Below are 17737 nucleotides of genomic sequence, written 5' to 3'. Positions count from 1 at the left end.
ATTAAATGCTTGTGAGTTGCTGCCTTCATCAATTTCACAATCTTAGTATCCTTTTGTGATGTTCCCTTCTGGTGTTTTCTGGACCGGTGATCTGCTAGGTCACTCCAATCCTTGACTCTATTAGCCAGCCTTACCCTGCTCTGCTGTGAGACCCCCCACTCCTGGGCGGTTCACGTACAGCCTCTAGCATGTAAGCTGCTCCTGGGATTGTGCCACCAAATAATACTAGCCAATATCTCTGGTCTCAGACACAACTGGACCCTGTAAGGCGGAGGTTCCTAGGGTTATGCCTGCTGGAAGCTGCAAGCTTATATGAGTCTGTCAGTGTAACAAAGACATTGACGTGCTCCAGGCTTGTTATCCCAAGGGGCATCTCTGACACACTTCAAACCAAAGCACTGCTTCAGGTAGAATAAACAAACAGATTTATTAACTACAAAGATAGATTTTAAGTCAAAGCTTAACAAGTTAGATTTGATCAAGTGAAATAACAGCAGAACGTGTTCTAAGCTAATCTTAACACTCTTGATGCCCTTACAAACTTATATGTTTCTCACCAGAGGCTGGCTGGTTGCCTTTCAGCCAGGCTTTTCACTTTGAGCAGTGCTTCAGTCACTTGGTGGTGATGTCTGTAGATGGAGGTGGAAGAGAGAGGAACAGTATGGCAAATGTCTTGCCCTTTTATCATGTTCTTTCTTCCCTATTGGCTTTGCACCCTTCTCCCTCCCGTCTCCTTCAGAGTCAGGTGAGCATTACCTCATCGTAGTCCCTGTCTGAACAAGGGAAAGGGGGTGACTCACTTGAGAGTCCAACAGATCCTTTGTTGCTTCCTCGGCCAGTGTCCTTTGTTCCTGTGAGGCTGGGCTGGGTTTGACCATACATGCCCTGATGTTGTGTGAACTGCTCCTCTGCACTTGGAGAGTTTTTGCCTGATCTTATTTTAAGCCATGAATACACATTTTCAGCCTCATAACTATATATACACATGAAATTACAACCTGTAACATCTCTATCACAACAATGCTCAGTGCATCATTGAGCCTTCCGAAGACACTCAACATGACAAACTTTGCATTAGATACCACATAATCATTTTATAAGGATGAACATGGGGGTGCAGGGTGTTCCCACAAGGTACAGAACATCACACCTATATTTATTTGAGAGGTTATATTGTGAGCCTCTGAGAGTATGTAAATCACCAGGCAAGAGAGGGACATTAATTAAAGTGAAGTACTGATCTGCAACGGAACGTGTTATGCCCTGCTCAACAGGAAAGGTCCATTGACACCAGATGTAGATATTGTGGGGCATTAAAGAGGACAAACTATGTGTGTTCTACCCTCCACCATGAAGACGAGTCACATGAGTGGATTCCTTCTGTTGGGAGTTTGCAGCTCAGAGCATGTGGAAGGAAAGAGGAAAAAAACCCTAACATGAAGGAACTGATTAATCTCTATGCTTGGACTTGGAGGAAGTGGGGATGGGGATTTTTTAGGCATAAGCAAGAGATCACCAGTTGCTTAGCCTGAGTTAGCCCTAAAGGACATACAGAGCCTGCTGAATATAGAGACCTCTGTTGCCTTTTGAAACTTAAATTGTAACTCATTTGTGTACGTATGTTTACCTGCTTTACCCTGTAAATAACAATCTAATTTCCTTTTCCTAGTTAATGAATCTTTATATTCATTGTCTTTGATGTGAGATCTAAGTTGCAATTGACCTGGAGTAAGTGACTGGTCCTCTGGAGCTAGGAGTAACCTGAATATTGCTGTGATTCTTAGTGGCCATGTACCACAAAAATATGCTCTCCTGGGTAGTGAGATAGATTGGCGTACACAAGTGGACTGTCTGTGACTCCATGATGAGGCTGTAACAGTGCGTGAAGTGTCTCCACTTGATAATTGATTGGTGAAATCTAAGGCGATATCTACACTACTACAGTAAGTTGACCTAAGTTACGCAGCTCCAGCTACATGAATAATGTAGCTGGAGTTCACGTAGCTTAGGTCGACTTACTGCGGTGTCTCCCCTCGCTAGGTTGACAGGAGACACTTTCCCATTGACTTATCTTACTCTTCTCATTCTGGGTGGAGTATCGGGGTCAACGAGAGAGTGCTCTGCCGTTGATTTAGTGGGTCTTCACTAGACCTTCTAAATAAACCCCCAGTGCATCAATTATCAGAGCATTGATCCAGCGGTAGTGTAGACGTAGCCTAAGTATAGAACTCACAATCAATTTGGGATAAGTGACCTGTTTCTTAAGTCTGCCCTGAGGATGGTACATTCTTTGAGTCACTACAGGCGGTGTTACACACGCTATGTACTCTTTTACTCTGCTGTGTGCGCTAATGTCTTTTTTCCTTCCCATGGACTAAATTTTAGGTGGGTTTTCTACGGGGAGTAGGGGGGAAAAAAAACACTTTTGGTTGCTCAGATTTTTATTTGGGGTTTTGTACACTTCCATTTCATGTAAGTTTCCATTTATAAGTTGCCAGTAGGATTTGAGTAGTCACAGTTCTGGATGCGAACATGAGATATAATATCAGGATACACGCTCTGCATTGGCAGCATTACTCCAATTTTAGATCCCTTCCTGATCCAGCCTCTGTTTCTCAAAGGCCTGATAAAGGCCAGTTTTATGCAAGAACCTTTAGGGGAAGATAAAGGAGAGAGATTAAGGAAGATATCGATGTTCTGATAGGCATCAGATCCCCTTGGCTATGCCTACTCTAGCAGTTTTGTACGCGCTAGCTAGCCCTGGTGCAGTCCAGACCGAAGCATACATAAAATTAAGATTTTCAGGGTTGGTATTTTTGAGAGATGGGGAAAAGATTTTTTTTCTCCTTAAATTAACCGTGGCATACTTCAAGCTCCTTGTTCTCATACTTCTTTCCCCTTTCTACAAGGTTGTCCTTACTTTAGGTCCTCATTTTGTTCCATCATTTAAGTGTGTGGAGAGCTATAGGGGGAAAAGGGGTGTATTCTGGTCCTGTTGATGGAGACGTTGGACTGTTTTAAGAGTGAATGCGTTGTGCTTGGGTTTGAATACAGGAACAGACAGTTCTGAGTGAAACATGGGCCTTGGCCTACTCTATAGTTATGCTTTGCTTAACTTTTAACTTTTGTGTAGATTGTTCTTCTTCCATAGGGCTACAATTGCCTAGGAAGGTAAAATGATTTAATGACCAGTATTTAAAGTTTAACAAAGACTTTTATCTGTGGTAGCTCAGTTACCTGATTTTACTTCACGGAGTAAGATTCCATCATCAATGGCATTATTATTTCCAAAAGGTTTAATGCGTCTCACAATCAGGCCACTAAAAGGAGCATACACTCCTGATCCGTCCTGGCATTTAACATCCACCGCTAGGTGCTTTCTGCCATTTCTGAAAATATGGACATATGTAAGTAATGACACTACTGATTGACATGTTCTCCAGCCATAAAGCCTGTTACCAGTAGATTCTTTAAAGCAAAATGGATTATTCTTAGCTTATTTGCAGAAATGTGTATTTCTGCAATGAAAGTAGAAAAGTTTGAGGTTTCAATCTAATTTTAATAATTTCAAAACTCTGAACGGTTAAGCAGAACTGGTCAAAAATGGATTTTTTTTAAATATTCACTTAATTTTTGTGTGTGAAAATTTCCCAGGTTTCTAAACAAAAAACCAAACTCCTAAACTGAAATATTTTCCTGTCAAAACGGGAGGGTGGGGAGGGAGGAGGAAATCACACTTTGGAGATTTTGTATCTCAGTGAAAATCCAGGAAAAAAAAAATCTTTGAACAAAATGGAAATTTTCTTTAGCTAGCGTTGGGGATGGGACAAAGACATCTTTCATTAAAACAAACAAAAAATATTTTATGGAAAGTTGACTATCTCTGCTGTTAGCACCATGAAATTAGAGATATTAGCTGTCTGTCCACTTGCATATGAAGGTAAAAAGAACACTTGAAGTGAGATCTCTCATTGGTGTAAATCCAGTGAGGAACTTCATTGAAGCTATCCTGATTAGTACTATCTGAGCATCTGACCCATGAGCTGAGAGATTGAGGCGACTCAGCTGGTTGGAAATGAGATTACAGACCATACCATTTTTTACTAACTGGTTCAGTTCTGCCCCAGATCTACAGCAACAGTCAACAGAAAAGTGAAATCATCTGGTTGTTCCAGACCAGATCCTACTGGGCAAGTGCCCTGTCTCTATCTCAAAAATAAACTGAAGTGGCACTAAAGTACTTTGGGAGAATTGTTCAACAGCCTCATCAATGAAAGCCAATGAATGAATGAGCCTGGAGACAACTTCTACTCCAGTTCTAGCAGATGAGGACTACTGCACATTGGAAGGACATTCAAACTGTTCTTGTTTAGTCACTTGCTTTGCAGTGTTATTCTGACACTCTTTGCAAGCCTTAAATGCTTGGAAAAGATGGCTAAGCTCACTAGTCTGTTTTGTTCTCTATTAGCATTCTTATTATTTATGCAACAATGAACAACCCAAAAAAGTCATTGTTGTTGTCCAAATTATACTACCTTGCAGCTCCATAATATCCACAGCCATACTTATCACAGCCCCTTATGCTGTTCAAAGGATTCCCATCACAGATTTGTGCCCATCGTCCTGCAGCAACTTAAGAAAAAATGGAATATACAAAAGTAAGTACATTTTCTGTTTTTGTACAGGACAGAATGTTGCATATTAAATGTTTTCTGTGCAAATAATTGATTAAAAATAAGAAATTGAAATTCATTAGTGATCTGTTAGTGTCACTTTGCAATACACATTGTGTGTCTTGCACAAAACAGTGGCTCTTTAACTTAGTGGAAGCAGAGTGATGTATTTTGTCTTATGTGGAATATGTCATTCAGAAGACAAGACTTTTCTTTTTCTTTTCTTTTTTTTAGGTAGAAGAATAACTAATGACATCAACAAGTTTCTTTATGGACTCCTAAAAAGATTTCCATGGTTCGCTGTTGCCTCCTTAACTAACTTTTTTGTTTTGTACAGCACTGGTACAATGGGATCCTGGTCCATTACTAGGGCTACTAGCTGCTACCTCAATACAAATAATGAACTTAGGCTAAGGGTCAGATGCCTTCATTGGAAACGTACTGATGTTCATTAAGGATATAAGGACCTGATTTAGCTCTGAAATAGAGGAGTCTATAACGGGGGGAGGCTATAAGTGTTGGGTTTTCATTATGCTGACCTTCAGAGAAGTGCTTCACAAAACATTTTATGGCTCTTTGCTCTCAACCCTAGTTTTTACAATGAGGCTTTATCTGTGCTAGATTTTTCTTAACATTTTCTACAGTTACTACCACTAGTGGAAACAGCAAAACAGCTAGTGTAGACTGATCACTGGTGTTCTAATCATCCTGCTATCTAACTTTGCCATGGGCAGCACTAGCCAACAGGTAGCACCCTCTGATTCTACTGCTGGCATTTCTCATGGGTTCACCAATAAAATCAACTGTAAGAAATTTACAGAAAGTCCGTGTGTGGACTAGACTAGAGATTTTGGGCCTGAATCTGATCTCATTCTGGTTATAAATCAATTAAGTTAAACTGGAGTGAGATCAGAACTGGGTCATTTCTCTAAATCCCAAGAGCTTCTCAGTGTGATTTTCTCTAACAGAATAGCTATTATGTTACAAAGATACATTAAAGATAATGGTAAAACCCTCTAGAAACAAAACAAAGCTAATAACTTGGATGGTTTTATATAACTATTCTTATGTCTCAAACTAATTTAAATTCTTTAAACCATTTAGTGTGTCAAATCACTAACGCCATATCACTGACGCACGTTTTTTATTTTCTCAGATAATAGATTTTTAAAACATTGTATTTTACATTAACTCTTCATAAAATAAATATTTCGGGTAGATATTCCTGCAAGAATATTCAGTTAATAGTAAACCTGATGCACTTCTATAAAAAGTCTGTTTTGAAATAAAAGCATCAAGAAAATATGACATAGTCATCTTAACTTACCAATGGAAACCAAACCAGCAAAAACAATCAGTTTGAGTGTGAGCATTTTGCATCTGTTTCACCAGAGTTCTCTGTCAAATCAAAGTTATAATGTATAGTCTCTCTGCGTGTCCTAGAAAGGCTGTTTGTCTTCCCAGCCAATCAGACTTCTGAGCAGAGTATTGAAACAATGTAAGGCAGAGATTAGGCAAGATGTTAACAGAAAATACAACTGTTGAAAGTTAAGTGCAATAGTTACCTACTTGCCACATAAAATCAGACAAATGAAACAGCCTGAGAAATTGCACAGCTTTTGATGAGGGGCTGTAATTGTGCCAAGAGAGGTGGCAGAAAGGGGAGTGGAACTCAGAAAATAGTGCCTATGCGCTGAGGGTCCATGAGAAATAGAACAGATGAGCCAAACCCAATTAATTACTTTGGGTCTTTCATGCATATCCAATGTCTTTACTGCTCCTACACCTGCTATTGGCTTTGCTTGAAATGTGTGTTCACTATAATCGTTTGAATAAGGTCACACATAATCTAGCAGGAAAAGTTAATGATGAGTGTGTTAGTATCAACTTACACATAAAAACTCCATTACAATTTTGCAGCTTCAGAGGGAAATGTGCCAGTCGTAGTGGCAGCAGCTTCTTATCCCACTCAGCCAGCTGCTCGTGTTTTCTAGTGGTGGAGTGGCTCTGGCATGTAAACTGTGGAGCAGGTAGTGGTGACTGCATGGTGATACGGGATAGTTACCTTTCCCCTCCATGTTCCCAGCCATTGTGCATTCTATATTGTACACTATGTGCCAGAAGTCTGCAAGTTACAATGAACACAAGCTGTCAGTCTTGTAATGAGAAATGTCACAAAAGTATATCTGTGCGTGAAGAAGCAATGGACCAGAAGTCATGGGCTTTCCATGGAAAATGCATTATTAGTCAGGATTGCACTTCAGGAATATTGGTGATTTCCTACCCTGCTATTCTTGGTGTCTGTAGGGGTGGAGGTCAATAGGTGTTCCCTCAGCTGTACTGATGCTAAGTTATTTAAGCCTTTCATTGTGCTGCATACTTTTGCTGTTAACATTCATGAAATTAGAGAGAGCCAGTGCAGTGCTTGGAGCATGGGGGATCACCAGCATTTGGTTTCTGGAGAGCAGGGCTCAAACTTGTTTCACCTCATTTTATGGCAGCTGTAATCTGTTTGTTGCTTTCAGAAGTAGCCCAAAATGGTATTTTACACTGTCACTTTCTCTGATAAACTGACATTCTTTGATTCCTTACTGCCAAGGATGGAGTGAAAGAGAATTAATGCATTGTGCTTTGAGCTTTGTATCGTTATGAGATAAAGAAATGTACTGCGTTTATTTGCAGCGTTGTATCCATTTAGCAGTCATCTTTTGAGACCAACTGTAATTAGTAGCTGATGGAAAATTAAGAAGCTTTGTATTTATATAATATACAGGAGCTCAAAAAATTCTCCACCAGTATGAAACAAAACTTATACAGTGGCAGTCTAGTCACACTGAATGGACTAGCTTGACTTCATTGGCAACAAAATCCACAATATGATCTACATAGAGACAACTAAAGAGAAATAGCATAGTGAGCTGGGTGCAGATCCTTAAAGTATTTAGGCCCTTAGCACCCATAGATTTCAGTGGGAATTAGATGCCTAAATACATACCCATAGTGCAATGAAGGCAAATATAGTTGCTCAGCTTGCATAACAGGCATGTGGAAGGCGTATGGATACAGACTCTGCTCAGCTGCCTTACTAATTTTGATTTAGGATCCTGAATCTCATATTTTCAAAAGCGATTTAGACAGTTCGGAGCCAAAATCCCATTGACAGTCTATTGGGACTCTCATGAAAATGGATAGCGTGAAGGCACCTACTATCTTTAGGATTTACTTAGTAGGAACCAAATTGTTCAGTGAGTCATTGTATAGAAAGGTATGCATCCCCTTTGCACAGAGAGCATAATGTAGTTTTCAGTTCTTTCTGTGCCTGAAAAGTGTGTTGGCTAGCAGTAGAACAAGTAACTAGCTCGGCGTGCAATTGTTTATGACCACTAGAATGAGTCTTTGCTTTCTGTTTTATGTATTAGGATTTACTAGAATGATAAAAGACAGGAAGAGAAATAATGACGAATTAAGAATAAACTAGATGTATTTAACTACAGTACAGAACTTAATAAGCTTTGTCTGAAAAACTCATCTAGCTTTACTAACCATTTCTTGTAGTCTCACTACAAACCAGCAGGCTGTGCTAGCTGATAGATTTGGTTGCAAGTCACTATTGGCAGTTCTGTAGCATGTATCTTAAAAGTATTTGGTTTTATAGTAACCTCACTGTTATCGCACATGGATAAGCAGAAGACAAGGCCCTGTTCTGTTTCCCAATAGTGATTTCAAATGGCTTAATCTGGAACTTCGTTAACCTCTTTAGATTATACTTTCAGGGACTGAGGCCAAATATCCCTCCCAATACACAGATGCTCTCCTCTCCCCTCAGTTATCCTGTAGATGCAAAGCTAATGACTTGGTTGGCTATATATACTCTAGTTTTCAGACCCATTAAGAGTAATTTAAAACAACTTTAACTTTGCAATTCTCATGGCATTTCTTTAAACCACATAATGAATGATATTCGTCATGCCAAATAGTTGATGATAAAATATATGCACGTGGATGCTTTATATTTTGTCAGTTAATAGGTCTTTTAAAATATTGTATTTTACATTAACTCTTCGTAAACTAAATACATCAGAATGGATTTTGCTGCAAGAATATTTAGCTGATATTTAAGCTTCTGCTAAAAAGTCTGTCAAACCCTCATGAAAATAGATGAAATAGTCAATTTACTGATGGGAACCTAGCCAAAAACCAGTCAGTATGTGTGTGAACATTTTGCAGCTGTTTTACCAGAATTCTCTCATACAATCAGCAGTATAATGTACTGTGTGTCTTTTGCTATTTGTGTTCTAGAAAGGTTAAACCTGTCTGAATACCCATTCACATATGAGTAGAGCTTTGAAACTGTGTAAAGCAATTCTCAAATTAAGAAACTGGGATGTTAAGAGAAAATACAACTGTTGATATGTCCAGTTGTGAAAGGAACATGCAATAATAAGCCCCTTGCAACATAAAAACAGACGGAAGTGGAACAAGGGCCTGAGAAATCGCACAGCTCTTGAGCACCTGCAGTTGCGACATCTCCTCCCAGCTACAATGGAGAGGATCAAGAGAGGTGCAGAAAAGGGAAGGATACCAAGAATATAATGCCTAAGCTCTGAGGATCTGCAAGAAGTAGAGCAGATGAGTCAAACCCAATAAAATATCCTGGGTCTTTTACACACAACCAATATGTGTCTCTTGCTTCGCTGCTCCTATACCCACTATTGACTTCCCTTGATGTGTGTGCTCTTTGTAACCCTACCAAGGGGCTCACAGTGAATATAGCAGGCAAAGTTAAATGCTGGGTGGGTTAGTATAAACTTGCAACTAAAAAGTCCACAGATATTCTGCTGCTTTCAGAGGGAAAATGCCAATATCCCTGCCTGCCAGATATTCTTCCTTTTCTGTGTTGCAGTGGCTCTGACAAGTATGCTGTGTGGAGCAGCTGGTGGTGGCTGCATGGTGATATCAGGTAGTTAATTATATTTCCGCTTTCCAATGCAGTGCTTGGAGCCTAGGGCTCACCTATATGTGTTTGTTGGCAGAGCAAGTCTCAAGCTATTGTTCTGCGTTGTTCCATGGCAGCAACCATCTGCTAGTGGTTTTCAAAAAGTAGCCCTAAATAAATTTTGTTTCAGCCTGTCACTTTGTTAGCTTCTCTTTTTCATTTTCATTCTTGTTACTAGGGCAAGAAAATAGATTATCGGGCTTTTGTAGTTGTGGTATTCAGAAAAAAAATGTGCTGTATTCATTTGCAGTGTTGTCTTTGTTTTCTTTTCAGAGACCAATTGAAACTAATAGCTGAGGGAAAATTACATATACTTGAAGCCACAACATTTTTCAAGAAAGACCTAATATAAAATACCCTGCCTGTGTAACACCGACAGACCCAGTCATCGGAGGGCAGGATTGAACCTGGGATCTCTGGAGCCTAGTGCGTGAGCTTCTACTACGTGCCCTAAAAGGGGTGTGTGTGTGTGAGAGAGAGAGAGAGAGATACTCAACTTCAGCTATGGGAATAGCGTAGCTGAAGTCGACGCATCTTATTTCAACTTACTTCCCATCCTCACGGCGCGGGATCGAAGGCCACGGCTCCCCCAACGACTCTGCTTCCGCCTCTCACCCTGGTGCAGTTCCAGAGTCGATGGGAGCGCGTTCGGGGGATTGATTTATTGCGTCTAGATGAGACATGGTAAATCGATCCCCGGTAGGTCAATCGCTACCCACCGATCTGGCTGGTAGTATGGACGTACCCTTAGCTAAGGCTGTAGCGCAGACTAATTAAGCTCTCTCTAAGTGGTCTCAGGGCCACTAGATGGGACAGAACACCACGCCCACAAGGTGTGGGGGTTATCTGCACCAAACAAAACTGGCAGGATGGCAATGTAGTTTCACTAAATGGTCTAGCTTGACTTCATTGGCAATAAAAAAGAATTTGAGGTTTTCGATTTTTCAGTGAAAACCCAAAGAAATTCCTTGAACAAAAGGGAAATTTCCACAAGAGGGCCTGGGAAGGAAAAGGCTTTTTTTTTTTTTTTTAAATTAAAAATGAATAAATAAAATTGATAGAAATGTTTTGACTAGCTCTACTCTTAAAATCTCTCACTAGTTCCCTGGTGCTGCAGGCTGTCAATCCACTTACAAGGCTCAAAAGAACACTGGACCTTCCATTGGCGTAAAGCGACATAACTCCAGCGACTTCATTGCGGCTATGCTGACGTACACCAGCTGAGCATATGACCTATGAGCTGAGGACTGGGGTCACTCAAGTGTGTGGAAGTGAGACTGTTTAAATGTTATTCCTTAACTAGTTGTTCTGTCCATGTCTAGAGCAACAAAGTGAATAGCCTCAAAGAACTGCATATACAATCATTGGGTAGTCTGAGACCAGTTCCTAGTTGGCAAATGTCCTGCCCCCTTCACAAAAATCTTTGGAAGTGCCACTAAGGTATTTAAGGCCCCTCCTTGGCACCTCAACAATGAGGGGCCAAGGTCTGAATGGATCGAGGAGACAACTCTTCCATTCTCAGTGTAATTCTATCATATGAGGGATTAATGCACATTGGAAGGACATTACCACGGTTCTTGTTTAGCGAATTGCTTGGCAGTGGTGTCCTTCTAACACATTTCAGAAGCCCCGAGTGCTATAAATGGTGGCTAAACTCAGATTTTTTTTGTTTTTCATGAACATTTTATTATTTTAACAACAATGAAAAACAAAACACCCGTTCCACATAAAAATAGTACTCTTTGTATGCTACTTTGGAGCTCCATAGTAGTCACAGCCTTATCTGTCACAGCCCCTTACTTGTTAAGTTGTCCTGCACCAACTTAAAAGCAAATGGAATATAGGAAAGTGAAGTACATTTTCTAGCATTAAACAGATCAGAAATGTAATATATAAAATGTTTGCTGTGCAACTAATATTAATAGGAGGATGCTAGAATTTCATTAGTAATTGGTATTACAATATGTCACTTTCCAGTACATGTTGCTTGTGTGCTCCCCGTAGACTAATGGCTCTGCATTTCTTTGCTTTAATGTAAGCAGAATGGTGGGTGGTGGTTTTTCTGTTCAGTAGAATACACTGTTCAGAAGACAAGATTTCGATTATTTTTTGTCATAAGAGTAAATGATCCTACAAAAAGGTTTTCCTTACAGATCTCTAAAAGGATTCCCATGCTTCAGTTAGATACTAAACTGTTTGGAGCAGGGACTTTCTCTATCTTATGATTGTACAGCATCTAACACAGTGAGGTCCTGCTCAGTGACTAGGGAATCCAGCTGCTACTGCAATACAAATAGTGTATAGCAACTGGGGCTAAGGATCAGAGAGTACCCTCCACCTTCAGTTCAGATTAAAGGGTGACAGTCAAGGATTTGAAGGCATTATTTCACTCTGAAGTAGAAGAGCCGCATATGAGGTCATAGGTGGTTATGGATGTTGGCTTTCCATCAGGTGATCTATTCAGATATCAGCTTAGCTCACAGAGAGAGTCAGAAAACAAAAGTATATTCCTCTGTAGCTGCAAGTTGAGAGGCTGCCTGAGGGCTGCCTGAGATCACATGTAAATATTGTTTCTGCTTTTCCAGCTTTCCTAGCCCTGACTCTCAAGGCAGCAAACCCGAGGAGCTGGGGATTTGCAGCTTGCAAGAGTTCCAATAATGCTAGGACAGAGGTGAGCAGAGATGAACTGTAATGCCAATAGACTAGAGGACTACATAAGCGGTGTCCAAAAAGCCTGCATAACTGTACCACCAATTACTTGTATTGTAGTTTCATTAGGAACCAACAGGCTGCTTTAGTTGTTCAGTTTACCAGCCAAAACGTTTGGTCAGAAGTCACATTGAAGCTATAATATACTCTGGAACTGCAAAGTATTTGATTTTATTGTAACTGGGGTGAAAGTGAGCTGGTACAGGCCAGTACTCCGTACCTGTAAGAACCCAGCCCACATTAATATCCCTGCCCCTTGCCTCCCCAGGGCCGCCAACGGGGGGCAGGAAGGAGTAGCAACAAGGACGATCTTTTGCTGCGGCAATGCTTTAAGGATCCTCAAAGGGCTGCAAAGGCAAAGGACCATCCTTCACTGCTCCTTCCCCCCACCTCCATTGACGACCCTGCTGGTAGAGTCTGTACTGGCAGAACAGCTGTCAGGGGAGGCAAATGGGGCAGGGACATTAAAGCGCTGCCGCGGCAGTGCTTTAAGGATGGTCCTTTGATGCGGCAGCCCTTGAATGTTTCCACACCCTCGCTGCTGGAGTGGCGGAGGGGGCACAGCAATGTTAAAGTACTGCCACAGCAAAGGACCCTGCAATGCTTTAATCCCAGCTGCCTACGGGTGTGGGGGGCAAAGGGAGCAGCTGCCGTGGGGCCAGCGATTTAAAAGAGCCCGGGGCTCCAGACCCTTTAAATCAACACAGGAGTCCTGGGCAATGTGGGACAGGGCTGGCTGGGGGATGCTGACCCCGCGGCCCCACCTCTTCCGCCAAAATCCCTGCCCTTTCCGGGGGGTTGGAGACACCCCACCCCGTACTAGTAAGTGTCCTCAGTTACTTTCAGCCCTGTCTGTAACCTCAGTTTCTCCAGGGAGTATAATCAGAAGGCCAGGCCCCATTCTGACACACTCAGAAGGCCAGGCCCCATTCTGATATTGATTTCAGCTGCTCCCTTTGGGGGTTCTTTAGTTCATTAGGATCACATTTGGTGGGACTGAGCTGCTTGGCGTAGCTGGTGGGGAGCGTGAAACTGACTTTTTGTGCCCCCTTCTCTCAACAGAGACTGTTTCAACCCTCCAGAACCTCTTTTATGCTTGGAGGAGTGGTGGGCAGGAAGGAGTGGCATGGAGCTGAGTGTGCCCCCCAGCTATCCCTATCAAAGGGGTTTTCCTAACTGGCTGATTTAAACCAGGATTCTGTGTCCTTCGTGCCTCCAGAGCAGTGCAAAGGGCAAAGCATCTAGCCTACTACTTGTCTTGCATTAGCAGCAGGCTAAGTACTTTACAGTTGGGTAAGAAGGCAGACTCCCTATCCTTGTGAGCTTGCCATTTACCAGACAACATACAAACAAACCAAGTGGCAGGAAAGGGAGAGCTGAAAAGCTGTGCAATGGAGCCCACGCTTTGTACTTCCATGTTGTTTGTACAGAATGTGTGGGGAAGGTGTTTTTATATACTCGTATTCAGTAGATTCAGCTTGTTACAGGATGAAGGGAACATAGGTCTCTGTCAACAAGAAAGTGGTGAGAAGACAAAAAAGCAAAGTGTCAGGGTCTACCAACTCACAAAATGTAACCAGTGTAATTAAATTAGTATAATCCCTCTAGTATGGATGTAATTCTATTGGACTCTAAAGGAGCTTATAGGCATTCCTGTAGAGGAAGGGGAATAAGCGATATTTGTTTAGGGCACCTTTATACTGGTATAACTGCATCCACACTAGAGGTTGCACTGGTGTAACTATTTCAGTAAAAAAAAAAAAAAAATCTCACTCCTAAGGCCTGGTCTACACTATTTGTTTAGACAGAATTTAGCAGTATTAAACCAATTTAACCCTGCACCCGTCCACACAGCGAGGCCCTTTATATCGATATAAAGGGCTCTTTAAACCAATTTCTGTACTCCTCCCCGATGAGGGGAGTAGCACTGAAATCGGTATTGCTATGTCGGATTAGGGTTAGTGTGGCCACAAATCGATGGTATTGGCCTCCGGGCGGTATCCCACAGTGCACCATTGTGACCACTCTGGAAAGCAATCTGAACTCGGATGCACTGGCCAGTGCATCCAGGAAAAGCCCCGCGAACTTTTGAATTTCATTTCCTGTTTGCCCAGCGTGGAGCTCTGATCAGCACTGGTGGCGATGCAGTCCCAAATCCAAAAAGAGCTCCAGCATGGACCGTACAGGATATACTGGATCTGATCGCTGTATGGGGAGACAAATCTGTTCCACCAGAGCTCCGTTACAGATGACGAAATGACAAAGCATTTGAAAAAATCTCCAGGCTATGATAGACAGAGGCCACAGCACAGTGCTGTGTGACAAGCGTAACGGAAAGCCAAAGAATCAAATGGATGCTCATGGAGGGAAGGACAGGGAACTGAGGACTCCAGCTATCCCACAGTCCCCACAGTCTCCGAAAAGTATTTGCATTCTTAGCTGAGCTCCCAATGCCTGGAGGGTCAAACATATTGTCCGGGGTGGTTCAGAATATATCTTGTCAATTTACCTGCCCCCACCCCCCCGTGAAAGAAAAGGGAAAAAATACGTTTCTTGCTTTTTTTCAATGTCACCATATGTCTACTGCACGCGGTGCTGCGGTGCTGAACAGCAGCATTCCCTCCCCTTCGTTTCCTGATGGCAGACGGTACAAAATGATGGAAAACCATCATCATCCCGTGAGTGCTCCTGGCTGGCCTCGGTGAGGTCAGCCAGGGGTGCCTGGGTAAAAATGGCAATGGCTCCATGTCATTCCTGGCAGGCGGTACAAAATGCTTGATAACCATCCTCCTCATAGCAGCTGGAGCCTGAGCTCTGTCAGCCCCCCCCCGCCCTTTCGTGTCTAAAGAAAAGATTCTGTACTCCCTGGACTATCATAGCAGCGAGAGGCTGTGCTCCTCTCCCCCTCCCCCTTTAATGTCCTACCTGGACTATCATAGCAGCAGGAGGCTGCCTCCCCCTCATTTTATCTCGCTAAAAAGTCAATGTTTCTTATTCCTGCATTCTTTATTACTTCATCACACAAATCGGGGGACACTGCAACGGTAGCCCAGGAGGGGTGTGGGAGGAGGGAAGCAATGGGTGGGGTTGTTGCAGGGGCACCCTCTAGAAGGGCATGCAGCTCATCATTTCTGTGGGATCTCTGGGGCTCTGACCCGGAGCGGCTGTGCTCTCTGGCTCTCTAGTAGACTTGCCCCATATTCTAGGCAGGACTGACTCTATTTTTAGACAAAACATAAAGAAGGGAATGACCCAGGGAGTCATTCCCACTTTTGTCCATGAGCCCCGGGCTGACCTCAGCGAGGCCAGCCAGGAGCACCCATGATAGCAGCAGACGGTACAAAATGATTGATAACCCTCATTGCCAATTTCCAATTGCAAACAGTACAAAATGATTGATAATCGTCATCACCAATTTCCAATTGCAAACGGTGCAAAATGACTTGTAACCATCATCTCATCACCAATTTACAATGGCAGACGGTGCAATAGGGATGGTATGTGCTGTGTAGCACTGCAATACAGCCTCTGTCAGCAGCATCCAGTACACATACGGTGACAGTGACAAAAGGCAAAACAGGCTCCATGGTTGCCATGCTATGGCATCTGCCAGGGCAATCCAGGGGAAAAAGGGCTCGAAATGATTGTCTGCCGTTGCTTTCACGGAGGAAGGATTGAGTGACGACATTTACCCAGAATCATCCGCGACACTGTTTTTGCACCATCATGCATTGGGATCACAACCCAGAATTCCAATGGGCAGGGGAGACTGCGGGAACTAAGGGATAGCTATGGGATAGCTACCCACAGTGCAACGCTCCAGAAATAGACGCTAGCCTGGGTACATGGACGCACACTGCCAAGTTAATGTGCTTAGTGTGGCCGCGTGCATTCGACTTTATTCTGTCTGTTTTAAAAACCAGTTTATGTGAAATCGGAATAATCCTGTAGTGTAAACATACCCTAACTGACATAGTTATACTGGTACAAAACCTATGTGCATACCAGGTGTTAGAGGGGGTCCAGTTTATTTATTGCTTTTAACTGCAAAAACAAGGAGCTGAAATTTGATCCATGCTTATTATCTTCAGAAAGAGAGAATGAAAGTATCCATAATCAGTTATAACTTTTGTTGCTATCATACTCCCAAACATATTCTTGTTGAGGATTTCTGTTGATTGCTGAGGCCATTCAAATGAAAATATTTAGGCTCTGAGTCTTGCAAGGGCCTTTGTCCGTGACCAGGGAGATGCCAATAATCATGTGTGCCAATCTAGCTGCATTGCCTTCTTAGACAGGCTGACCATAGTTCAGCAGCTATACCTCTTAGCAGGCTTCTTCAGGATAGCTGCCACTATATACTATTTGTGCATCATGGGAATGGTGTTGTCCTGTTTTTGTTTTGTTTTTTATTATTGCAAATTCTGATGGAGATTTGAGTGTATGGGGTTAACCCTAATTAAGTTCATAACATTCTCCTGAGCTAACGGCTGCTATCTGGCAGGTGGTGAAGCACTTAACTGGGTTTGGGTACTACAAACATTTTTATATCTCTGCTTTTGCAGCAGAGGCTTGTAAATCTTGGTGCAGTTTTTCATTTTTACATTTAGCCAATTGAAGGAATACCTCATTACAGGTTTTCCATAGAAGCCAAACTGCAGCTGCTTCCTTTTTCATTGGAGCTGAGGGTTTATATATTAATAAGTACCTAGCCAATTTGGTTGATTGGTTGGTTTTTTTTAAGGATATCTTTAGAGAGTGTTTTCTTAAACATTCTTTCCAACAGTTGTGAGCAACAACCAACCACAACAAAACCAAATTGATAAATATTAAGCATTATAACCCCTAATTCCTAAAAGAGCAGCTTACAATGGTCTTTCCACATATTTACTTCTCATGTTTCCCGGGGGTCCCAAGCCTGTTTTTCCCAATGTGAATTTAATTTGAGGTCAGCTGGGTTCCATTCTCCTGAACTAATGGCTGCTATCTGGCAGGTGGTGAGGCCCAATTTTAGTTTTGGCTGCTTAATAATCGAGTCACAGTAATTGTGGTTTGCTGGATGTTTACCTTGTTTCAATGTTAACTTTTTAACCACTCCTTGTAGGACCTGATTTTCTTTAATTAGGGCTTGGTTCTCGCTTTCTAGTCCCCTAAGTGTGGTAACTTGATCTGTCAAGAATTTTTCTGTACGTTTACATTCCTGCATTGCCTCTTTTATCATTTCCATTTGATTCTGTGAGTTTATTGCCATGATTTTCCAATTCTCTATCCCTTTTTCCAGTTGGGATAGTTTTTCTTTTAGAGATATTTTCTCCTCTTTACAGGCTGTTAGGTGGAGGTAGCTGTCATTACAAGTCTC

At 42.1% G+C, this 17737-nt stretch overlaps 1 protein-coding gene and 1 long non-coding RNA gene across 2 annotated transcripts in view; one reads left to right on the top strand and one right to left on the bottom strand.

Annotated features, from left to right (window-relative positions):
• Nucleotides 1-2134: 2134 nt before the first annotated feature.
• LOC115655758 (myeloid protein 1-like) lies at nt 2135-6213 on the bottom strand. Its single transcript, XM_030571539.1, has 4 exons — nt 6001-6213; nt 4536-4632; nt 3238-3389; nt 2135-2651 (listed from the first exon to the last, which is right to left on the bottom strand). The coding sequence occupies exons 1-4, from the start codon at nt 6044-6046 to the stop codon at nt 2485-2487; spliced, it is 462 nt and encodes a 153-aa protein (XP_030427399.1). The 5' UTR covers nt 6047-6213; the 3' UTR covers nt 2135-2484.
• Nucleotides 6214-9948: 3735 nt separating this feature from the next.
• LOC115655761 overlaps nt 9949-17737 on the top strand; it is a 41138-nt gene continuing 33349 nt past the window's right edge. Inside the window, exons 1-3 of the long non-coding RNA XR_004001499.1 lie at nt 9949-10128; nt 10771-10940; nt 12255-12340. This is a non-coding gene — a long non-coding RNA (uncharacterized LOC115655761). The remainder of the gene's footprint in view (nt 10129-10770; nt 10941-12254; nt 12341-17737) is intronic.

The sequence above is a fragment of the Gopherus evgoodei genome, chromosome 8 (assembly GCF_007399415.2).
Source record: "Gopherus evgoodei ecotype Sinaloan lineage chromosome 8, rGopEvg1_v1.p, whole genome shotgun sequence".
Taxonomy (NCBI): domain Eukaryota; kingdom Metazoa; phylum Chordata; order Testudines; family Testudinidae; genus Gopherus; species Gopherus evgoodei.
The sequence above is the reverse complement of the archived record's forward strand: the minus strand, read 5'-3'. Positions and strand labels throughout refer to the sequence as shown.